Genomic DNA, 24,135 nt, shown 5'->3' on the forward strand with positions numbered 1-24,135 from the left:
GCCTAAGTGAAAAACCTTATCTCATTCTTCTTAGTTCTGCTTTTCACTTCACGCTTTATTAAGTTTTTCGTACTTTGGTATCGTGCACGTTGTTTGCATTGGCCTTTGATCAAAGGGAGGCATCACGCGCGATGTAAAACACAGACGTGGAGCTTTTTGTGCGATTTTAATTTAGATCGAAGTAGCACACATCACGGCCTACTACGTGTGCGTACCAGCCGTATTATATTAATTATGTCGTTACGGTTCGTACTGAAGAATTGCCTTTCGGAATAAGATCGAATACGAAAAGCAATTTAAAATCAATTAAAATTAGATAATAACCCCCTTCTTTATGATTGATGACAAGAGGATGCCGTCCGGTTAGATACATACACGATCAAAGGCATATACTGTGCTAAAACAACACTAGATTTACCTTCATACGAATAAACAGAACACCACCGTGTACATGCCCGAGTGCTACTGGAAAATTTGAGTCTAAATTGGGTTTCTCGTTGTATTCCCCCTTTTACTTTCTTTTTAATGTAATTTCTAATTTATCTTTTGTTTTTAAAATTTCGATTATTATTATTGCATGCCTCTCAAAATGAGGTCTTGTGGACATCATGGACGGTGATGATAGGCGCATGTAATCAAACAGCGATTTGTGAAGTAGCAGAAGATGTAGATTCACTTTTTGGTGTCCTTGTCACTGAGGTCAATTCTATGCCCAATCTGCTCCAGTGACAGCGCAGTCCCCTGTGGACCTCTAGGAGGGACTTTGACTTCTGTCCGTTCAGGCTCATAGCAGTCCCTGCAGTCTGCTGATGGGACGAATGGATTTGATTACTTACCCCTTTTTTTGCGTGGCCAATTCATTTAGTTGCCCTGCTTCACCCTATTTTGCAATTTCTTATACACTTAAGTAAGTTGTTGTATAGGCCCATAGCAAACAGCCGTTATATCGTTTCCGTTACTGCTATCCATAGGTGTGTGACCAAATCAAGATTTGGAATACGTTGAAGATATTATCTGCTAAATATAGCGAAAGGTCTGCAGTTAAGTAAAACATACGGCAACACAATCCAAAAATTAAACTTGCATCTAATATCTACAATAAGTTTTACTTTAACCGTGTATCTCGCACCACTCTGTCGTTATGATTACGTATGTACTTAGTGTGTCCAAAAGGTATCACGAAATTTTAATGAATATACAAAATGTTGATGAAGTGAAAAAAATAGTATTGGCTAATGGTCGAATTGCCGTTAGAGAAGTTTCTGAGGACCTAAACATATATTGATTGGCTCCTGCCATTCGGCTTTCACCAATGATTTGGGCATGAGACGGGTCACCACGAAATTCGTACCAAAATTGTTCAATTTCGACCAAAAACAGCATCGCAAAAACATTGCTAGGGAGCTGTTTGACTCTGTCCTCGACGACCCAAATTTGCTCCAGAGGATCATAACTGGTGACGAATCATGGGTTTATGGTTATGACGTGGAAACCAAAGCTCGATCATCCAATGGAAGCTGCCGCACGATCCAAGACCGAAATAATCGCGTCAAGTTGGGTCGAATGTAAAGGTTTTGCTTACAATTTTCTGCCATTGCAGGGGCGTGGTGCATCATAAGTTCTTGCCACAGGGTAGAACGGCCAATAAGGAATATTACCTCCAAGTTATGTGCAATTTGCGAGACGCAATCTGTTAGAAACGCCCGGATTTGTGGAAGAACAAAAATTGGCTTTTGCACCATGATAACACCCCTGCTCACACATCGTTGCTTCTGCGCGAATTTTTGGACAAAAACAGTATACTGTATGCCGCAGCTACCGTATTCCCCAGATCAGCCCCCCTTGTGACTTTTTCTTGTTCCCGAAACTGAAGAGACCCATGAAAGGACGACGGTACGCTACGATTGAGAAGATAAAGACGGCGTCGAAGGAGGAGCTGAACTGCAAGGTCACAAAAAAATCGGTTGTCTGTAAAGTCGGTTTACTGACGATAATTGAACGTGACAACGTCATAAGAAAATAGTGATGGAATGGTTACATTTTTCAAAAGAAAATTTTAATTTTATTTGTTTGATAGATATTTTGTATGGATAAAGAGAAGGAGGTACATGGAAATGTATTATTGTATAGCAGCTGTCCACGCGGACGCATCGCTCACTCAAGTAGGAGAGAGACAGATGTCGAACGCTGCCGAACGCGGAGGCCGATTTTGCCTCTTTGTCGCTCGTTCCGCGCTCTCGCTTGCACTTCAAGCCTTAAATGGAACGCCTCAGAGCGAGGTAACGCCGCATGAGTCATGTTTTTTCGTGCGTGCAGCCGGCTCCATCGAATTATAAGACGTTGTCACGTCAAAAATGATTTTTTGAAGTGCTTCGAGGATTGGAAGAAACATTGGCACAAGTGTATCATATATGGTGGGAATTCGCTACACTTTTTGAACAGACTTCGTACGTACTTATATTAGCACGGCTTGTAATGTTCATTTTCTAGGAATGTGTGCAATTTATTTGACAAGAACCTACACCATTTCGCTGTACTGGTCATTTCATGTGCATATTTCGCTGCATATACTTAAGTATATAATCTGTAACGAGTATTTTTTTATTAACAATTTTTAGTGACACGTAGGATTTGAAGCGTATATAAGGGAAGGAATAAGATTTCTTACGACGGACGTAACTGGCAGCAGTTACCGTACATTCTCGGAATATACGGCAGAACGGAGGTTGGTAGAATCGTTCCGAGTCCATCGGTCGTAACGTGGAATCGCTAGACGTTAAGTGTAACAAGAGTGAGCTTTCGTTACGTCATTCGGTGGTATTCATATCAGATGTAAAGCTACGAATGCGTATATGAGCTGGACTTTTCAAAATATAAATAAAACCAAAAGGTGTATGGTATTGGATATTTATTAGATAGGAAAAGATTCAGTTGATAATAAAGCGCTCAGGAATGTACCCGATATGATTGCGTAACTGTTTTGAGCAAATTGTCCATAAAATAAAAAATGGTCATGTACGAGTCGTAACATGGAAAAATCTAAAAAATATTTAATAAGACATTTAGAAATTCGAAAAAGATTGTTAGAGCTGTATGTTTGGAGCGCGGCGCTGTATGGGTGCGAAACATGGACGGTAGGTGCGGCGGAAAAGAGAAGGTTAAAAACGATCGAAGTGTGGTGTTACCGTGGATATAGAAATTTAGAAATGAAGGAGTATTAGAAACAATAGAACAGAGAACTCTTTGGAAGTTAATAAGAAATAGGCGAGACAGGTTGGTAGGTCATATTCTCAGACATCAAGATCTTGCCAGAGACATATTAGAGGTAGAAACAGGAGTTAAGAGGAGTAGAGGTAGACCTAGAGTAGAGTAGATTACTATTCGCAAATAGTTAACGATGTGGGTTGTTCTAGTTTTAGGGAAATGCGAAGATTAGCTCAGGATAGAAAAGAGAAGAGGTGCATGTTCAACCAGTTTTAGGACTGACAAACTTTAGATGAAGAAGACATTTAAATTACGTCACATTATAAGGTCGTCAGTATAATCCAGATCCTGTCTATTCATTCCTCAAAAACTAGAATATCCCGCGTCTTTAACTACAGTAAAGTAGTCTAGGCGTACCTCCTGTTTTTCTGTCTTTAACCAACCCTTCATGTTTCAAAAGGTGTCCTATCTCTCCTTTTCCTTATTGACTTCCATTGCGTCCTCTGTTCTTCTTCATTTTTCAAGCCTAGATACCTTCTTATTTGTAACTTTTTCATTGTACGATATTTTTAGCACTCGTCAATAACACCACACTTCAAATGCTTCTAATTTTTTTCTGACGAGCTCTCCGTCCACGTTTTGCTCCCATACAGGGTCGTTCTCCATATATGAACTTCCATTCCTGCTTATTCTGAGTTAATCTACACATTTATCGAAAACTAGAACATCCCAAGTATCTAATATATACGAACAATAAAGCGACCTAGATTTTTCCCTCTTTGTTCTAATATGTCTCTAACTAGTCCTTTGTGTCTTACATCTCAAAAGGTCCTAACGTCGTATTTCTCAATTTCCTGATTTATTTCCAGTGGCCTTTATACTCCTACGTCTTTCAATATCTTATTTGTAACCTTTTTTTTTCAATTGTATTAATAAGTCTCGCGTTGATAATGCCCACGTATGAAATGGGCGAAACACGTGTCCGCTCAAATATAATTATTTGTGGTAATTAGGGGTGAGTATTCCTTTTAATTTTTAATTAATATTTACCACAGTCTCCTCTTTCTAATTTGTATTAATACAATCCGCCATAACACCACACACTTCAAATACTTCTAACTTTTTCTCTCTCCATATTTCGCACCCATATAGAGTCGTTTTCTAAATATCCACTTCCATGTAGTTTCATTTCATATGAAATATTAATCTGAAAATTCATTTTTTTGAATTTTTTTTACCCACTACACGCTACTTCAAATTAATTAGGGAAAAATTGTTGCTGTTGTCACAACCCCGCCGGGAATCGAACCCGGGATCTTTACGCACCAATGTTCTGACTAAGTAAATATATGTGTAGGGGGTAAAAAAAAATTTTTTCAGATTAATATTTCATATTAAACTCACTTCTAAAAAAGTTGTCTAAAATTGTATGTATAGTTTCATTTCTTTACCACGTTTTACATTTTGAGTTATCCGACTCGTTAGATATCGAAAATCGGCGATTTCTTCTAGTTTTTTTACTTCCAATTTTCATTTATAAATAATTAGCATAAACCCCACGTTCTCCTTCCTCACATACAAATAAACATATCAATATTTTTTTCCTCTCACGTATTTACTTACTGCTTCTCAAGCAGTCGATATACCGGGCCATATTTTCAACTGGCGTTAATAATTTTTGATCTTTTATAATGATCCCTGAAAAGTCACTGGAAGCGACACGTTATGCAAATTGTATAAAGACAGCCGCCATGCTACTGCGGTCCCATTCGACCAGAAGTGGCCATTAAAACCCATCCGTGATTCGTAATTCCTTTTTGTTACATACATATTATTAATAATTCCGTGACTGCTACCGTTACCCCCCTGCGCGCTGTTTCCATTTATTAACGACAAAATGATGCATGTAAATCAGGCGCCCGCTGATGCGACCAACTTGTTACATAAAATACATTTTAATTCGAACGTACACAGAAACCTGCGGTGTTAGAGGCGATGTTTGTTTTTTAATTATCTCATATCTTTTCACATTCTTAACGCGTGTGTATTACACTATCAATATACAGGGTGTTTCAGAAATAACTAGCAATCTGGCGAGAAAGACGTATTTGAAAGTAGAGGCTAGGATTAGCCAGAGAATTTTAGTTTTCCTATTAATGATTACATAATAACGTAAATTTTTGTGTTCTCAATAATACGTATATTGTCGAGGTGTATTTTAATAGTACTGCATATTATCAGCGATAAACAAAGTAATCTTTTAATCGTTATGGCAATGGTCGTAGCATTAAGCTGTTAATATTTTCTTCCACAACCGTCACTCTTTACATTCTCCGTCGATGTAGCTGTTTAGCTTTTATCGCAATTTCTCTATACGTTGTCAACTCAAATTGCAACTTCGTCCCCTTTTAGAAAGATACACTTCTCCCAACGTCCCTGCCATTTTTTTTACCTCTCCAAAAAATAAGATTTGTCGAACTCTCCAAAATCCCCCCTGTCTCGGCGATGACTCCCTCGTTTGAGCTAAATTTTTTTCTCGCGAGTCATTTCTTCACGGTAGGGAACAAGACGAAGTCGCAGGGAGTCAAATCGAGTGAGTACGGGGTGTGCGGCAGCAGTTCATAACGTAATTCATGCAGTTTGGCGGCAACAACTCCTGATGAATGTGCCGGTGCGTTATCGTGTTGAAAACGCACCTTCTTTTTCGTCAAATGCGTCCGTGTCTCATTTCAAGTTTTTGTCGAAGCGGTCCAATGACTCACTGCACTATTGTCCAGTGATCGTTCTTCCTTTTCCTAAAAAATCCGTAAAATGATTTCCTCGGTAACAACGTTTGCCAGGCTTCCTGGTCACTCCTATCAAAAACGGATCTTTGCCCACGTTTAAATTCGTTGAAGCAATATCTACCTGTGGTCGTAGATGGCGAAATGTCTCTACAAACTGTATCCTACTTTGTTTTCATCTCCCCGAATTTTTTCCCATCCAAAAACAAAAAGCGAGTTACCGAACGATACTGCTCTTTTTCCATTTTAGCGAAAATAACGAAACACATCTCAGGCGAATGGCTGCCAAATCCAAACTAACCTATCAATCAGTTTGAAATTCGTTTTGGCATGGTTTGATAGATGGCAGCACACGATGACAACACCAATTTACCTCAGGAGCGTCCTCTGTCTTCAAACACGGGTACTTATTGAACCGCCCTCGTTATTAATTAAAGCACTAAAGTGGCACAAAAAAATCACTAAACTTTCACCTAAGTTGTTTTGCGATTTTGTTACGTGGGGGTGCAGCTTGTCCTGAGTACGGAACCTTCGGAGCGTGAACTTGACTCTTATCTGTTCAGTTTCTTTTTTGTATGATAAAAAATAATTGCTTTAGGGATTACTTTACTAAAGAACACGATCTCCATGCTGCCAAGTATTTTTCTTCATTCGAGTATGACGAAGCATCTCTTAAAGAGCGAGGAAAAAAAAAATTAGAATAAAACCAAAAGAAGAAACAAATGAAGAAAAATATCGTGCGAGATAGATAACATAATCGGCTGAAAATTACAGTCGGCAACGAAACGTGCGATTTGGACAGCTAATTCGTTCTCGGCGGATGACAATGTGGTGCAAATTGTAATCTTTACGCCAGATATCGGAATTTATATCTGGAAAGTGCCGGCCGCCTATCTGACAGGCATTAATTACATATTCTGCTTTATTTATTGTGTATTTCCTTTGCTCCTGCTCCTACATACAAACAAGCGAGTGTGGTTATGTTTTAGAATACGCGACAACTGAATAGCAAATGCGATACGAACGAACGAACGAACGGGAATTCGAATAAAGAAATCCGCGATCTCGTTTTCAACAAGACGGCGACGACTTGGTATTTGAATATGTAATTGAACGAAGAATTTCGCTTTTGAAGAATAAACGGAGGAAAAAAGACGTACAAGAAAAATACAACGTGTAATTATACAACACACTACTGAACTGAAACTTCTTGAAACACACAAACATACCAGGATAGGGGTTGAGGAATTGGTTTAATGCTACTATTTGTACACTATGCTTCGCACGGGTGCAATTCTGGTAGTTAATATATACTATAGAATCTCTTTATATACAACAATCACAGCTTTTTGTCATTAGACAATACAAACCGGCCGGTACCGCCGCAACCGCCATGTCCCTCCATTTTAAGCCTGAAATATCTTCGAAAATATTCATTTAAATTAGATGCTGTATAGGGCCATATTGATCTATATTAAATGCACAATGTATTTAAGGTACTTAATTGGATAAGGATTAATGCTGTATTGCTTAAAATTGCTTCGTAAATAAGCCATTATTTCTCGTAAAAAGTAAAGGATAAAAAATGTTTATAGACATATACCATCTCAGACTTTTTGTAGACCTTTTTAATGTGTACAATACTGTAGTATATTATTTTGATTTATCTCATACGGTTCAGCCAGCGTTTGCAATGTAAGCGCAAAAATGTGTTTATTTACGACATCACATTAGAAATCTCTAAAATTATCATTGTTTCTCTACTGTATTATGCATGTATTATACATATAAACCTTCCTCTTGAATTTCTCTATCTATTAAAAAAAACCGAATTAAAATTCGTTGCGTAGTTTTAAAGATCTAAGCACACATAGGGACAGACAGCGGGGGAAATGCGTTGCATGATTTCGTTACATAGCAACTCGCATGAAACGAACTTACCTTACCGTGCGTAAAGAAGTTTTACTTCAAAAATCTTTGTTTGCATTAGACTTATTTACTGCTATCATTTATCCAGTGTGAGAAACTAGCCTAGACAGATCGTTGCTGAGAATCTCTCCCTTATGTGTGTGTGAAGTTTTATCGAAATCGATTCAGCTGTTTCGAAGATAGGCTCGTACAGATAGACAGACAGACAGACAGACAAACACTTTGTAAGGGTTGTCTGTGTCTGAATATCGTGAAACAATCATACCTGAGCTTACAGATCGACAGTGCAAGCAAACGCTTCAAACATGCACAGATGCTGCAATGTTGGGGGAATAGTTATGGTCGAATAATATAAGAACAGAGGCTTTCACGGCTGGAATCCATAGTAGAATGAAGATTCGGGCTATAGGGCCGTGGTCTAGGTGAACTATTCCGTCCAGACGTTTCGTCAGCTACTGCGGCTGACATCCTCAGTGGTAGAGCTGCGTTGACAACGCGACCGTAGATTATATCTCGAAGTCCCTACAGATGACGAAACGTCTGCACAGAATAGTTCACTTAGATTTTTTTGCCTTTTAGCCCGAATCTTCATTCTACTATGGTCGAATATTTGAAAACTATCATTAAGTGCTTTTGCTACATAAGTTAAACAATGAGAATATTGCAAGAGGCTATTATAAAAAACAGAAGTTGTTTTCTTGTTTGACCAAGATAACGTTGCTATGACTGCTATTCGAGAATCAACGTTCGAATTGCTTAAACCTCTTTATTTCTTAGATTTCGCCCCCAGTAACTATTATCCCTTTCCTCGATTCCATGAACAGCTTTGAGCGTAACATTTGAAGCAGATAGCAAGGTAATCGTCACTGTAAAGCAATTTTTCGACAGTCGAAATAAATTAGTACACTTTTCTAAAGGTATTCAGGGCTTAGAAAAAGCATGAATTGAATGTACTGATTTGTTTGAAGACCACCTAAAAAATATTTTAAAACAATCGTTATAATTTAGGGTTCTGTACCAGAAGCTGAACCCTACTGTTGTGGCAACGCTATTTGTCTCTAGCTATTGCTTCAGGCTGTTGCCGCTAGCGAATCATAAATATTGTGTTGTAATTTTGGAGTCGTTAAAATCATATTTTCATTTATATATTTTGTTATCTGTCACTCTACATAAGAAACTCTAAATCATATACCTATGTACATACAATAATATGATAATATTCTCAATTTTTACCCACTACACATTACCTCAAATTAATGAGGAAAAATTGTTGCTGTTGTCACACCCCCGCCGGGAATCGAACCCGGGCTCTTTGGCTTTACGCGCCAATGCTTTGACCACTAAGCTACGAGAGATGACAACAGCAACAACGACAAACCGTACTATTAGTCACAGATCTGTCGAACTAATGTAACTATATACTGAATATAAATATACATACAATGTAGAAATCTTCCCGAAGTGAGTTAGTTTTTAATATGAAATATTTTCAATTTTTACCCAACTACACACTTCCTCAAATTAATGAGGAAAAATCTCGTAGCTTAGTGGCGCGTAAAGCCAAAGAGCCCGGGTTCGATTCCCGGGGGGGGGGGGTGTGACAACAGCAACAAATTTTTCCTCATTAATTTGAGGAAGTGTGCAGTGGGATAAAAATTGAGAATATTTCATATTAAAAACTAACTCACTTCGGGAAGATTTCTACATTGTATGTAAATATGATAATAGGCGGGTAGGTTTGTAATCTAATTTTGTTTTTACTTCCATTTCAAAATTAATTAGCTAAAAAAACTAAAGAGGTGATTGCCCGTTGCTATACCGTTCATTATATTGCTTGTTTTGTCTTTGGATTGACAAATATTTTGTAACATACGTAAATTTGTTAAATTTTATAATTTTAATATATTGTGGAAACTTGGGTGTGTACTGTAGACAGGTCCCGTTCGTGTGGTTTTCAGTTACCGAATTCAAATTAATTTCTTACAAATTTATTCTAAAGAATCTAAAATCCAAGAACAACGTAACGAATGGTGTCTCTTCATAAAAGAGGATGTAATTACATCCTGCTAAAGAACTCAGTTTACAGCCATCGATGTTAAAAGGAAAATGTTTACTACAGTCAATTAATTTTAAATACGAGACTAAGCAAATCGTATGTTAGAAAATCCGTGGAAAGTTGCTACTAACCATTAATAGTCAATTATACTGAACACGTGAGAGGGCATGCTATCTACGATTTTACTGGCTGTAGATTATTATTCTAATTAAATAGGAAAACAGCACATTATAAGCGTAAAATATGGAAATTGTTCCGCAACGCTGCGTTTCTTTGAAAAGAGTACGATAGAAATAATAAAACTGGTTAAGTACGAACCAGACTTAGAAGTTCCCAACTATTGGGATCCGTCAAATGGGAGGAGCCTAAAAAACATGGCGCCGATTAGGGAAAATTTATCGTAGTTCCTATAGTGTACCGTGCAATTTCCAAGTTTTTAAATTACGATAAAATGATAAGTATTGACATAATATGTGATTGGACTGACACAAAGCCTCGGAAAGGAAATTTCGATTAAGGTGTGCGTGTTTTTAATGCCAATCACATCATAAAATTCCGGAAGCTAGCCTTCAAATTCCGTCAAGTTTACTGCCTACTTTTTACAAACTTCGGATTTAAAAAGTGATTCACGTTATATAATTGGTAAGGTGATTTAAGCAATATCATATCAATCACTTGCACGTGCAAAGCCGATTTAAGAGAACGTTGCAAACACATTATTGCAACTTTGTTGTATTGCTGAAACATAATCATGTGCATTAAAATGACGTGAACAAATTTTTATTCCGGAATTCACTTCTTTGATACCTACTGCTTTCATCCAAGCTTCTATTAGTTTACTTTTTTCTCTAATTTTCCGAATATATTTTTTACATATATAAAACGGTTAGTTTTTATTGGAAAGTAGTTAATGTAGGTGAAGAGTGAAGGTCTATGTCTGAAGTGCTATTGCAGCTTTTCACTGAACATATTAACTTTTTATTTGATTTAACTTTAGAAGAAAACTTCGTCGTCTCCATCATCAAAAAAATTTTTACTTTTTTAACGTGTTTTATTCGAGTTATAAATTTTGCCACCAGATGGTGTATGCCCATTTGACGGATCTCAATACGAAATCCGAAACCCAAAACAATCATGACCAACTTCACAGTAATCAAAGTTCAATTGTTTATGTTAAAGAGATGCTAGGTGAAGACAGCAAAAATACTGTTATAAAATAGAAGAAAAAGTAGGGAAAGAGTAAATATAAAGATAGGAGACGAAAAATAACAATTTGCTGATTTTTGGTAAGTATCTAGGAAGTCTGATAAGTCTGATAATTCAGGATGGAAGGTTGCAGTGGAGATATAAAATAGAGGATAATGCAAGGCAGAGTAGAATTTCATAAAAACAAATTCGAAAAAGATTGTTTAAAGTATATGTCTGGAACACGACGCCGTACGGGTGCGGTGGAAAAATAAAAGGTTAGAAGCGATCGAAATATGAGCTTACAGATAAATGATGAGGATACCGTGGATAGAGAAGGTTAGAAATGAAGAGGTATTAGAAAGAATAGGAGAACAGAGGACTGTATGGAAGTGAATAAGAATAATAAGCGAGATAGTTAGGACGTTCAAACTTACTAATTAGACTAGAACGGTTACTGACAGAACGCCTACTTACGTAAACATAGAAAAGAGATGTCAGGTAGGAATTGCAGCGGACACTAAAAAAGAAAATGGAATAACATTACATCAACTAATATTTAACAGAAAGAGATGCAGATCAGTAGAATTTGAGGATGTTGCCAGAATCGGACTTAAAAGAAGTTCAACAGACTTAGGAATTTAACAAGGGCATGTTCAAAACGTAGCAGATCACTGCAGTCCCAAGTGGCAACAAGAAAGAAGACACGTCCATTCTCACAGACAATTTATTGGGGACTTTGCGAATTTTGATAGTCCCAACTATAGGACACCTTTTCAGGCATGAAGACCTAGTTGGAGACATATTAGAAGTAGAAACAGGAGGTAAGAGGAGGAAAGGATGAAGGATGTTCTAGTTTTAGATAAATTAGAAGATTGGATAGGAAAGAGTGGAGGTGTCTGCCCAAGCAGCAAACATTGACATTTAATAACCGTTTTCGAATTTTCAAAGCACAATAGTGATTTATTTTTGTTAAAAGCGACCTGACCCTGTGCTATTCTGATCGAATTATTTGACTAGTCTTCTAGTTTCAGTCTCAGTTTTATATTAGTTCCAACCCTACTTTTAGATCCTATCCATATCATTCCTTAATCATGCTGATGACAGAAACAGGAGTTAGCAGGAGTAGATGTAGACCTAGTTTGATTACTGTTTGAAAATAGTTAAGGATGTTGGTTGTTCTACTTTTAGGGAAATGCGAAGATTAGCTCAGGATTAAAAAGAGTGGAGGTGCGTGTCCAACCAGTCTTAGGATTGGCGACCTTATGATGATGATGAATCTTCTGTTTAACCCCAAAACTGTCGTGTCTTTAATGAAATTAATCGCATCTTGGATAAACATTAATGAATAAATTTAAAAATGTAGGAATATTGCATAGGCTCTCGTGTGTCTCATTTTTCATGAACTACCCCGTATAAACCAGCATAGATAGTTAACATGATACCTACATATCTAACCGGACACACCCACTTTACATAAAAGACCTGGCGATGTTTTGTAAGAATCCACGAGCAGGGAAGATGAGAACGCCGGATAAAACGGATACAACATAAATACGTATATACATATGCTTACGATATCGAAGTCCGTGATAAAATAAAAGAAGTGAGAGCGTGGCGCAGCAGCATCTCAGAAAAGAAGGATCAGCATCAGCATCAGCATCAGCGGCCGATGCTAGTGATGGATGAGAAGAGTCCCAAACTGCCGCAGCATTGTTTCTGTTTTTGCAGAGGACAAGTTTTGCAACTCTCAGTTTCGTGACTCTCGAACGGCAGACAACATTCATCAACATACATTCGCTCCGCAACTCCACACTTACACTGGGAAGCGTTTATATATTTCTTTTACTTGCAACTTTTATTTATTTTGTTTCATTTTGCTTCTTTTTTCGTTTATATTTTCGAAACGACATTTCGGAATTTATATGCATGCGCCATTACAGACCCTTGACCACTGTCGTCACCAAGGATCATCGCATAGTTTTCTTTTGATTTATCGAAGTCGATGTTGTTTCATTAATTCGATTATCTACGTACACAAATGCGAGCCTTCACCAAGTTGGCCAACAAAATGCCAAAGTGATTTTTTCACTATTTTTTACTTTGTTGTTTTTTCGGAACAGCTACTTTTGTATTAACTTTTTTAAATAATTTTGTTGAAACATATAACTCTTCACGATATATCTCTGGATATGTGAATGTCTACTAAATTTGAGTAGATCTTTATTATAACATCACCCTAAGGACCGGCGATATTTGACGTAATAGCCGAGTGTTGTTATTAATGGAAATCTGCACGGTACCACCATGCAAGACAAACGGAATTATTTCGGAAACACATCTTGCACTAATTTTGTGATCTATATGGTAATGGGGATTGGGCAGGGGCTATCCGTAAGATACGTCACTCAGAATTTCACCTTTTTCAATCGTCGTGCACACATCACAGTTTTAGTGATTCCCCTAACTGATATTACATCGCAAAAGCTAACCAACCCAAGGCAAAAATACCAACAATAATACGACATTTTCAAGAATTTGTAGGAATAAAAGTGTGACGTTACTAACTGGATAATAGGTAGGGTTAGGATCCGAATCGGATTGGACTTCCCAGCTACCCTATTAAGGCTCAAAAACGAAAATTTGATTAAAACTGCAGCACGTATATAACGTCTCAAATACTCTTATTCGAATTCGACCACCTTACAGGACCCTGATAGGGATATTCTGTGAGATCCTGAACAGCTTGATGTACGAGGGTGGATTGATAAGTTTCCGGCCTGACCAAGAAAAACAAGGTTTTTAAAAATTTTTTTTTTTTATTTCTCAACATAATCTCCTCCAAGGCTGATACATTTCTCATAGCGGTGTTCCAGTCTATTAATGCCATCTCTATAGACTGATTCGTCAAGCTCCTCAAAATAACCATTTACAGCTTCGATTACTTCTTCATTGTCCGCAAATCTCTTACCGCCAAGCCATTTTTTGAGATTAGGGAACAGAAAATAGTCACTCGGGGCTAGGTCTGGAGAGTAAGGAGGGTGCGGCATCAATTCAAACTTTAGATCGTTGATTTTAGCCGTCGCAACGATTGACGTGTGCGCTGGTGCGTTATCGTGATGAAACAAGATTTTTTTCTTCGCCAGATGAGGTCGTTTAATTTTCACCTCGTGGCTCAAACGTTGCAATAAGTCTGCGTAGTATTGACCAGTGATAGTATTACCCTTTGCAAGGTAATCAATGTATATAATACCTCTTGCATCCCAAAAAACAGTAGCCATAACCTTGTTCGCCGAAAAAATTGTTTTTGCCTTCTTTGGAGTTGGTTCCCCTGGTCCAATCCACTGTTTAGACTGTTCTTTGGTTTCAGGAGTGTAGTGGTGGACCCACGTTTCGTCAACGGTTACGAATCGACGCAAAAATTCGCTTGGATTACGCTTATACAATGACAAATTTGCGGTAGAAATGTTTTTTCGAATCAATTTTTGGTCGACTGTTAGCAAACGCGGCACCCATCTTGCACAGAGCTTTTCCATATGCAAATGTTGGTGCAAAATATGTTGCACACGTTCATATGACATCTTACAGGTCTCAGCTATCTCACGCACTTTCAATCTGCGGTCTCCCAGCACTATTTGATGAATTTTTTCGATCATATCTGGAGTTGTGACCTCAACGGGGCGTCCTGAGCGAGGCCCATCAGAGGTGCTCACACGACCCTTTTTAAACTCGGAAACCCACTGCTTAACGGTTGAATATGACGGGGAGGATGTCCCCAGTGTTGAGTCCATCTCTTTTTTAATTTCCTTCGGCGTTAACCCCTTCAAATAAAAGTATTTGATGACAGCACGATTTTCCTGCTTTTCCATTTTTACGAAAACCACAGAGGCGTCTTGTTCAGCGTGCTGTCAAACCTACACTAGCAAGGAGATCGGGCTGAAACTATAGCTACAAGCTATCCAAGGATGGTACTATAGAATGTCACCTCAAGGTAGGCCTAGTGGCGTCATCTCTTGGTTAGGCCGGAAACTTATCAATCCACCCTCGTATAAGGGGCAGATTGGGTTACTTTCTATGGGGTTTTAACTATAGAGAAACCTCTACGTCAGAGAATTGTAAAGCCCTGACCAGATTGACCTACCATACGGTGCAAATCAGAGTATCTCCTAGGGATTCGTTATAGGATTTTAATAAGAAATTTATGATTTGACATAAACTTATATCGTCCGAAAACAACTTAAAGATAGTTAATTAAATCAACTAGTTTTTCTCTGGGATTACTTGAAACATCTTTGCCTTTTTAATAATTAAAACCATAATTGTAATAAAAACTACTTGATACATATTTTGGAGATAATTATTAAAAATATGCGACGTAATATTGAAGGGTTTTACTGTTTTTCGTAATGTTAAAGATGCAGGCTTATGCTGAACACTCCAATTTAATTAAAACTTTGAAAATTAATCGTTGAAAAATAATAATAACTGGTCTATTAGGAATAAAATCGTATACATAATAATATTAATATTAAAAGTGACAAATTACTGATAAATAATAAATCAAAGATATTATTATTAGTGCAACGTTTGCACTTTAAAGGTTCTAACTGGGGGTTTTATAAAAAATCAAACTCCCTGCGAACGAAGTCGAGATTAACAGTTAATAGATAACATCATTAATGTAGGTATGCTTGTGTTAATGTAACATTTGTCACATTTTCATTCGCGTCTAGCACTGAGTACCTACTTGCCCATGTATTATATATCGAATGAAGACATCATAAACTAAGAGAATTAAATAATGAATAAATTAAACGCGGAAATGTTTGCAGTAGTTTTTCTTCTTGTCAGTTGTGATTTGTAACAGCATCTTTTTGCTTTAGATATGTCACCTGACACGATACCGGACAACTAATGCTCTTTTAATTTTATTAAAACGTTGACAGTTTTAGTTTTTGTCCTATTACGCTTGCAGCATGTTGCAATGCAAAGTAGTCTTTAATTAATGCAGTGTTTCTCCATACATGTGTTATTATTCACAAAGATACACTACAGTCTATTTCAATTTGTTAGAATTGTGACCTTGAAGAAAGAATACACAGTAGGCTAGACAGAAACAGTTGGAACAAGCTTCAACGAGCAGAGCTCTCGATGGGCGGTCTTAGGAGATTGACTAGAACTGTACAGTACTAGACAAAAATGTTTAGCAATTTCTTAAAACAAAAATGTATATAAATTAACAATAGATAACAAAGCAAAAGCTTTACAGTTATGTAGAACGTTAAGTTAATTCACTTATTACGTTTGGCTAAGTTTGCTTTTAAATAAAGCATATTCTTAAATTTTAACGAGGCAATTTAAATAATTTTGCAAATGGTACTGTACACTTTTGTCTAGTTCTCGCTCGATGATCGGTGGAGAAATGAGCTCCGCAGACAAATATAACTAAATTTGGAATTATGCTACGGCGCATCCTAATAAAAGGAAGGGGAATATCTCTAACTTTTTGAAACGAATAGTACACTTGGTGTTTTAATTACATACCAAGGGAACAAGGAATATACGACATTTCCTTCGGCTGTGAATCGTCATCCAAATATGTATTTTACCATGCCCCTTTCAAAAAATTTACAATTTTTCCTGATTTTAGGGATGGAAGAGCAACATAACCTTACTTTACTAAAATCCATTCCTAATAAGGACTATGTGCGATTTCTTACCCGAGAGGGATGTTGGATTTTCATCTTTGAAATTAAGGAAAACTATCGAACTTTCGAGAAGACTCACAAAATGAATTGCCAAAAGTTTTTTTAATTTTGCTTACTAGAAATACACGATATTTGTTTTTTTACTCTTATTTTCTTGTATGGAGTTTACTTCTGCCTTAACGGTTTAGAAGACGGAATTAGAAATGCCTATGATAGGGATGTTAGGACACCATAAAAGGGAAAAGTAGAAATATTTTACGTTGTTTAGAACTAGAGAACTGTGTAAGTCATGACGTTTAATTAATCTGACTCCCGTATACCTAAATCTTAGAGTAAATACATAGGTAGTCATTTCTTACACACAAATACAGTCCCCCAAATTATTACCCCAAAAATCTGTTTTTTATATGTACAGTTTAATAAATACTTTGCTATAGTTTATGTCCTTTGTTTACATTTGTATTTTGAGCACACTTGCCTTCGATTTAGGTAATGATAATATCCGTTTGGTATCACAACTTTTAAGTTCAAATTTTCGTATTGAGCCAAGAAGGTCAGAAATATAAGTAAAAACTTAAGGCGAACCGGCAGAATCTAAATAGAGTCCACCATGAATAGTAGAGGATAGACAATACTTAACTTCTCATGAATGAAAAAAAGGGCGGAAGAATTGTTAGGGGAAGACCAATTCGGATTTAGAAGAAATAGAGGAACGTGGAAGGCCATTTTAGCTTTACATGTAATAATAGAGAAAAAGACAGAAAAAGAAAAGAGGGCGTACATAGGATTTGGAGATTTAGAAAAACCTTTTGATAATGTTAAATGGGTCCAGGCAGTTATAGAATAGAAATATCGAAGATGCGATAACCATCATTAAAGACAGGACAAATTTAGGGATAGATACACAGATTGACAAAGCAGTTCAAGGAAAGAAAAAGTAGGGAGAGTGAATATAAAGATAGGAGACGAAATATTCGATATTTACGAATTCATTAATTCGAATCTGTTTGTCTTTTTGTGTATACTTTTTACTATTTTGTACCTATATAAATTTGCCATTAATATTACTGTACATATTGAATAGACTGTACATTACATGCATTTGATTTTTTATTATTGTACCGTGCAAAACTACGCCTACTGTCAAACGACCAAACTATCTGTACTCCTCTTGTGTTAAGCTTTAAGCTCGATTAAAATCATCATCATAAGGTCGTCAATCTTAAGACTGGTTGAACGCGCATCTCCACTTCTAATCTTCGCATTTCCCTAAAGCTAGAGCAACCCATAACCTTAACTATTTGCAAACAGTAATCTAATCTAGGTCTACCTCTACAACTCCTAACTTTCGTTTCTGTCTGACAAGGTGTCCTCCTAAACTATCTCGCCTATTTCTTATTGACTTCCAGAGTCCTCTGTTTTCTTACTCTTTCTAATACCTCTTCATTTCTAACCTTCTCTATCCATGGTATCTTCATCATTCGCCTGTAACACCATATTTCGAACGCTTCTAATCTTTTCTCATCTGCCGCGCCCACTGCCCATGTTTCGCACCCGTACATAACCTAACCTAACCTAACCTAACCTAATCTTTTCTTTTCCGCCACGCCCACTGTCCATATGCCGTACTCGTACAACCTCGCACTCCAGACTTACACCTTAAACAACCTTTTTCGAATTTCTAATATAAAAAGCAAAAAACCGTTTACTCATTATATTTCGTATTTTTTACTGGCTGTGCACTTGTCGATCGTTCCCCGTATTACAAATTGATGAGCATTGAGCACGAAAGATGAAAGAAGAGAATTTCCTTTAACCAGCCGATTCTACGAGCTGATAGATACCAGTGTTGTGGTGCTCTTTATTTGATGTCGAATGGTTTTGAAACCGTTTGGCCATTCACGTTAAAAAAAATATAACTGGAAAAGTGTCAGAATGATGGATGACGACAAACTCGGTACAATAAGCCGAGTTGAGTTTGTGGTTACGATAAGCGACAGATTTACAAGATAAACTTAGATGTAGATGTTAACTAAGCTTTTTAAATTGACGCTGGCCCGTAACACAAAGCACTCGAAAATGTTGCTTAATTACGACGCCGATTTCACACAATTTATAATATAATTAATCGGCCTGTCTTCTCTGGCAGAAAATTTTAAAGAAAACAACGCCGACGTATTACTTACAGCAAAATAAAATAATAAACGGTACCTACAAAAGGCTTTGATTAATTTTTAAGCAACATTTTTCAGGAGACGAAGCAGTAACGCACTGTAAGAAACAACTTGAATTTTAAATACGAAAAAAACTTTACCATTTTGTCACGCAGTGGAGTTTTAAGAAAACTCAAAAACTATTTTAGACTTTAAAACATATTTCAAAATTAATTAAATATTTCACAGTTATGAAGTTGCAATTCTTTCAAAATTCTTAATACAGATATCGAGTTCATTTACTTGCAATTGGCATTCTACAGCAAGGAAACAGTAATCGAAAAGAATTTTTTCAAGGAATTGTCGCAAGTTCGATAGTTCTGGTTACTGTGAAAATTATAGAACTTCAAGAAGTTATCGAAAAAGACAAAGCAGCTTTCTAACCCAGTTAGTATCGGGAATTTCATTCAACATCATAAGATTGTCAGTCGTGTGACTGGTTGGACACGCATCTTCACTCTTTCCTATCCTGAGCTAATCTTCGCATATCCCTAAAACTAGAACAGCCCACTACTTGCGAAAGTAATCCAATCTAGGTTTACCTCTACCCTGCACCTTCATGACTGAGAAGGTGTCCTACCAACCAATCTCGCCTATTCCTTATCGACTTCCATAATTCATTCTGTTCTCCTATTCATTCTAATACCTACTCATTTCTAACCTTTTCCATCCACGCTATCCTCATTATTCGCCTGTAACAACACATTTCGAACGTATGTTTCGTACCCGTACAGCGCCGCGTTCCAAACACTTTTAACAATCTTCTTCGAATTTCTAAATTAATCGTTCGCTAGCTTACAAGTGACTTCTTTTGATTGAAGGCGACTCGACTATTTTCTGTATTATATTCCTAATACTCCTTCTGTCCTGACTTATCTGACTTCCTAGATACCCAAAATTGGCCAGTTTGTCTAATTTTTCGTATCTTTTCTTTTCACTCTTTCTCTACTATTTCTTCTCTTGCATTATTTTATTTAAAGCTATCTCTAACTCTTCTTTGCAGGATGCTAATACTGCTATATCATCTGCAAATCTAAGCATACTAATCTTTTGCCCCTGTATGTCTATCCCTACAGGTGTACTGTCTGTAATGATGTTGGTCGCGTCTTCTTTATCATTTTAATACCTTACGCCCAGTTACGACAAAATAATAGAAACACATTATAATCGGATAATTAAAATAAATAATTAACAAAAAACCTAAAGTAACAATTTACCTCGTGACATGTATCTATTAGTATTTTTAAAATTCTATACGATGCAGATATTTCGGACCAATTTTTATTTTCGCGGGCATGGACCCTTTGCATTTCGGATTTGACCCGTAGGGGTCGATTAAGATCATTTGGAGAATCTCTGAACTACCTTACATGCTTACTTTTTACACGAAGTTTTACCGTGACACGTTATTTTTTTTGTTTAAACAGCGTGTCATAATAAAATTTAGATCTCCTAATAGGATGATACACTTTTCCTTAACGAATGGCGTAATTTACAAACGAACCCCAAGAACCTAAATATTGCGCGCCTGGGTCTGGTTAGTCAAAATATTATTACTTACCACTATTAAAAGTTTCTCAAACTATTTTATTACCTAATAGGTAAGGAATAAAACGATTTAGTCAAAAATTATGCTAATTCATTTATTTTTGTACAATTNACATGGCGCCGATTAGGGAAAATTTATCGTAGTTCCTATAGTGTACCGTGCAATTTCCAAATTTTTAAATTACGATAAAATGATAAGTATTGTCACAATATGTGCGAACCCCAAGAACCTAAATATTGCGCGCCTGGGTCTGGTTAGTCAAAATATTATTACTTACCACTATTAAAAGTTTCTCAAACTATTTTATTACCTAATAGGTAAGGAATAAAACGATTTAGTCAAAAATTATGCTAATTCATTTATTTTTGTACAATTCATCATCATATTTTCAGTTCATTATCTATATAGACAGTAGTAACATGCACGGATATTAGGTAAGCATTCATTAGAACATGAATCCAATGCGATGGTCAACGTGGTAATTATTACCATATATAAGGGGCGCTGTAGGCAGCGATAACAGGACCAGCGGGTGCAGCAACGACAGGAGCAGCGGGCGCAGCTACAACTGGAGCAACAGGAGCTACGGCGTAGGCGGCGAGCCCGTTGTAATTCCTTGCTATCACTTGCGAGCTTGTTGCAGTCACGACCGCAGGTGCAAACGCAGGGGCGGCCGCGACTACGGGGGCGGCGTAAGCTGCGGCCACTACACCTGATGGTTTTGGCTCAGGGACGGGGCTGCTCAAGACAACGGTGGCGAAAGCAAATGCGAAAATTACCTGAAAAATTAATTACAACGAATATAGTATCATAATTAATAGTATACGAGGTGAATGTTTCCGAAATTTATTAAGATAGGTGTAATAAACTTCATCATCATAAGGTCGTCAGTTCTAAGACTGGTTGGACACGCACTTCCACTTTTTTCTATCAAGAGCTAATCTTCGCATTTCCCCAAAACCAGAACAACCCACATCCTTAACTATTTGCGAACAGTAATCTAATCTAGGTCTACCTCTATCTCGTCTAACTCCTGTTTCTGCCTCTAATATGTCTCTGACTAGACCTTCATGCCTGATACCAACCCGAGATAAAAATGTTCAGTCTCTCAGAGTCTCTGAAAGCGAGACTTGAGTCTCCGTCTCTCATCGAGTCTCTCTGGTGTCGCTGAGACACTGCCAAAAAAACTGTTTAGGGTCTCGATAGACATAATTAAGGTTCTACATATTTCAGAGATCCCAGTCTTTCTACGAGAGACTCGAGTCTCTCAATTTTTCAGTTTTATTCATTCAGTCTCTCTGAGAGAGACTCGAAACTCTGAATTAACAATTTTATCGTTCGAGTCTCTCATAGAGGAATGTGAAAGCAGTAACGCACTGTAAGAAACAACTTGAATTTTAAATACGAAAAAAACTTTACCATTTTGTCACGCAGTGGAGTTTTAAGAAAACTCAAAAACTATTTTAGACTTTAAAACATATTTCAAAATTAATTAAATATTTCATNAGACTTGAGTCTCCGTCTCTCATCGAGTCTCTCTGGTGTCGCTGAGACACTGCCAAAAAAACTGTTTAGGGTCTCGATAGACATAATTAAGGTTCTACATATTTCAGAGATCCCAGTCTTTCTACGAGAGACTCGAGTCTCTCAATTTTTCAGTTTTATTCATTCAGTCTCTCTGAGAGAGACTCGAAACTCTGAATTAACAATTTTATCGTTCGAGTCTCTCATAGAGGAATGTGAGAGATCGATAAAAATACCTAGGCAATAACTGAGAGACTGTAAAAAACTGTGAGAGACGCTCTCAGAGACGCTGAAAGACTCTGAGAGACTAGAGAGAGACTTAAAATTTTTGTCTAGGGAACCTATCGCGCCTATTTCTTACTGACTTCCTTAGAGTCCTCTGTTTTCCTATTCTTTCCAATACCTCTCCATTTCTAACCTTCTCTATCCACGGTATCCTCATGATTCGCCTGTAACACCACATTTCGAACTGTTCATGTTTCTCATCCGTATAGCGCAGCGCCGCGCTCTAAACATACACCTTTAACAACCTTTTTCGAATTTCTAAATTAACCGTTCGCGAACATAGAAGTGACTTGTTTTTATTGAAGACAACTCGACCCTGCGCTATCCTCTGCTTTATATCCCTACTACTCCTTCCGTCCTGACTTATCTGACTTCTTGTAATTTTTTGTCTCCTATCTTTATATTCGCCTTTTCCCTACTTTTTCTTCCTTTATATACTAGTATTTTTGTTTTACTTTTTATTTATTTTCATACGGTACAGTTTTGTCAGTACCGCTTCCATTTTATTTAAAGTTATTTTTAACTCCTCCTTGCTAGATGTTAATACCGCTATATCATCTGCAAATCTAAGCACACTAATCTTTTGCCCCTGTGTATATCTAACCCTACAGCTGTACTGTCTTTAATGATGTTGATCGCGTCTTCGATGTATAGATTAAAAAGTAGCCGTGACCGTGGGCATCCCTGTCTGACTCCCTTCCTAATATTTACTTCTCTACATTGCAGCCCCAGCTCTATAACTGCCTGATGCTCTATATACAAACTAAGTATCTCTCTTCTATCATTATAACTCAAGAACTTATATTTCGGTTCATTCACTACTTCTAGGTATTTATTGTAACCATTTTATCGGTTTGGCTCATGCACGTGGTGAAGAGGCACTTTTAGTTAAATTGTACGAACGTATGTATATTCGTATATTTATATTGTTAGTTCATGTGCTGTGTTTTTTGTTCATAAAAGGCATAACGTCCTAAAAGGAAGTTTTTTCTGGATGTTCAGTAGTTCTGTTTGTGGAAAGGTACGCGAATTCTTTAGTTGTTTGCATATAACAGAATAGAAGAACGTGAAAATGTAGGTATGACATATATTTGTACGTGTTGTTTTGTACGTTTGAACAGTAGGGAGTTATGATCAGATATAAAGTGTATAGGCAGGTAGGTAGGTAGGTATCGCTGTGAGGAGGCTTTGACTTCCTTTAAATTATTTCATAGAGAAATTGCAATGATTGATGAAAGAATATGTTTTACGGAATGCGCTGGCCTGCGATCGCTGCTGCCGATAAACTTTTTGAATAATTCAATATTTAAGAAGGAAATACCATGACGAAGGCAACCAACATCAACATTACTTACGCTATCAACTTCATATATTGCAATTACGGTATTTATTAAAGCGTTAAAGAACGTATATTAATACGTTTAATTTTAAATTAAAACGTTATTATTAAGTACATATTGGGATCCGTCAAATAGGAGGAGCCTAAAAACATGGCGCCGATTAGGGAAAATTTATCGTAGTTCCTATAGTGTACCGTGCAATTTCCAAGTTTTTAAATTACGATAAAATGATAAGTATTGACACAATATGTGATTGGGCTGACACAAAGCCTCGGAAAGGAAATTTCGTTGAAGGTGAGCGTGTTTTTAATGCCAATCACATTATAAAATTCGGAAATAACAAATCCGGAAGCTAGCCT

At 37.0% G+C, this 24,135-nt stretch overlaps 3 protein-coding genes across 7 annotated transcripts in view; 1 reads left to right on the top strand and 2 right to left on the bottom strand.

The window, feature by feature from the left end:
• The window catches only part of LOC108744618 (carcinine transporter), a 144,291-nt gene that overhangs the window by 44,121 nt on the left and 76,035 nt on the right, over window positions 1–24,135 (bottom strand). The window lies entirely within an intron of this gene.
• The window catches only part of LOC108744695 (unconventional myosin-IXb), a 139,661-nt gene that overhangs the window by 22,122 nt on the left and 93,404 nt on the right, over window positions 1–24,135 (top strand). The gene's annotated exons all lie outside the window — the stretch shown is intronic.
• Window positions 20,973–24,135, bottom strand: part of LOC108744697 (cuticle protein 70, isoforms A and B-like) — a 14,877-nt gene continuing 11,714 nt past the window's right edge. Inside the window, exon 2 of the mRNA XM_018480592.1 lies at window positions 20,973–21,406. Within this exon, the coding sequence (XP_018336094.1) occupies window positions 21,113–21,406 (294 nt within the window). The 3' untranslated portion in view covers window positions 20,973–21,112. The remainder of the gene's footprint in view (window positions 21,407–24,135) is intronic.

This window comes from Agrilus planipennis, unplaced genomic scaffold (assembly GCF_000699045.2).
Source record: "Agrilus planipennis isolate EAB-ADULT unplaced genomic scaffold, Apla_2.0 scaffold16, whole genome shotgun sequence".
Lineage (NCBI taxonomy): Eukaryota > Metazoa > Arthropoda > Insecta > Coleoptera > Buprestidae > Agrilus > Agrilus planipennis.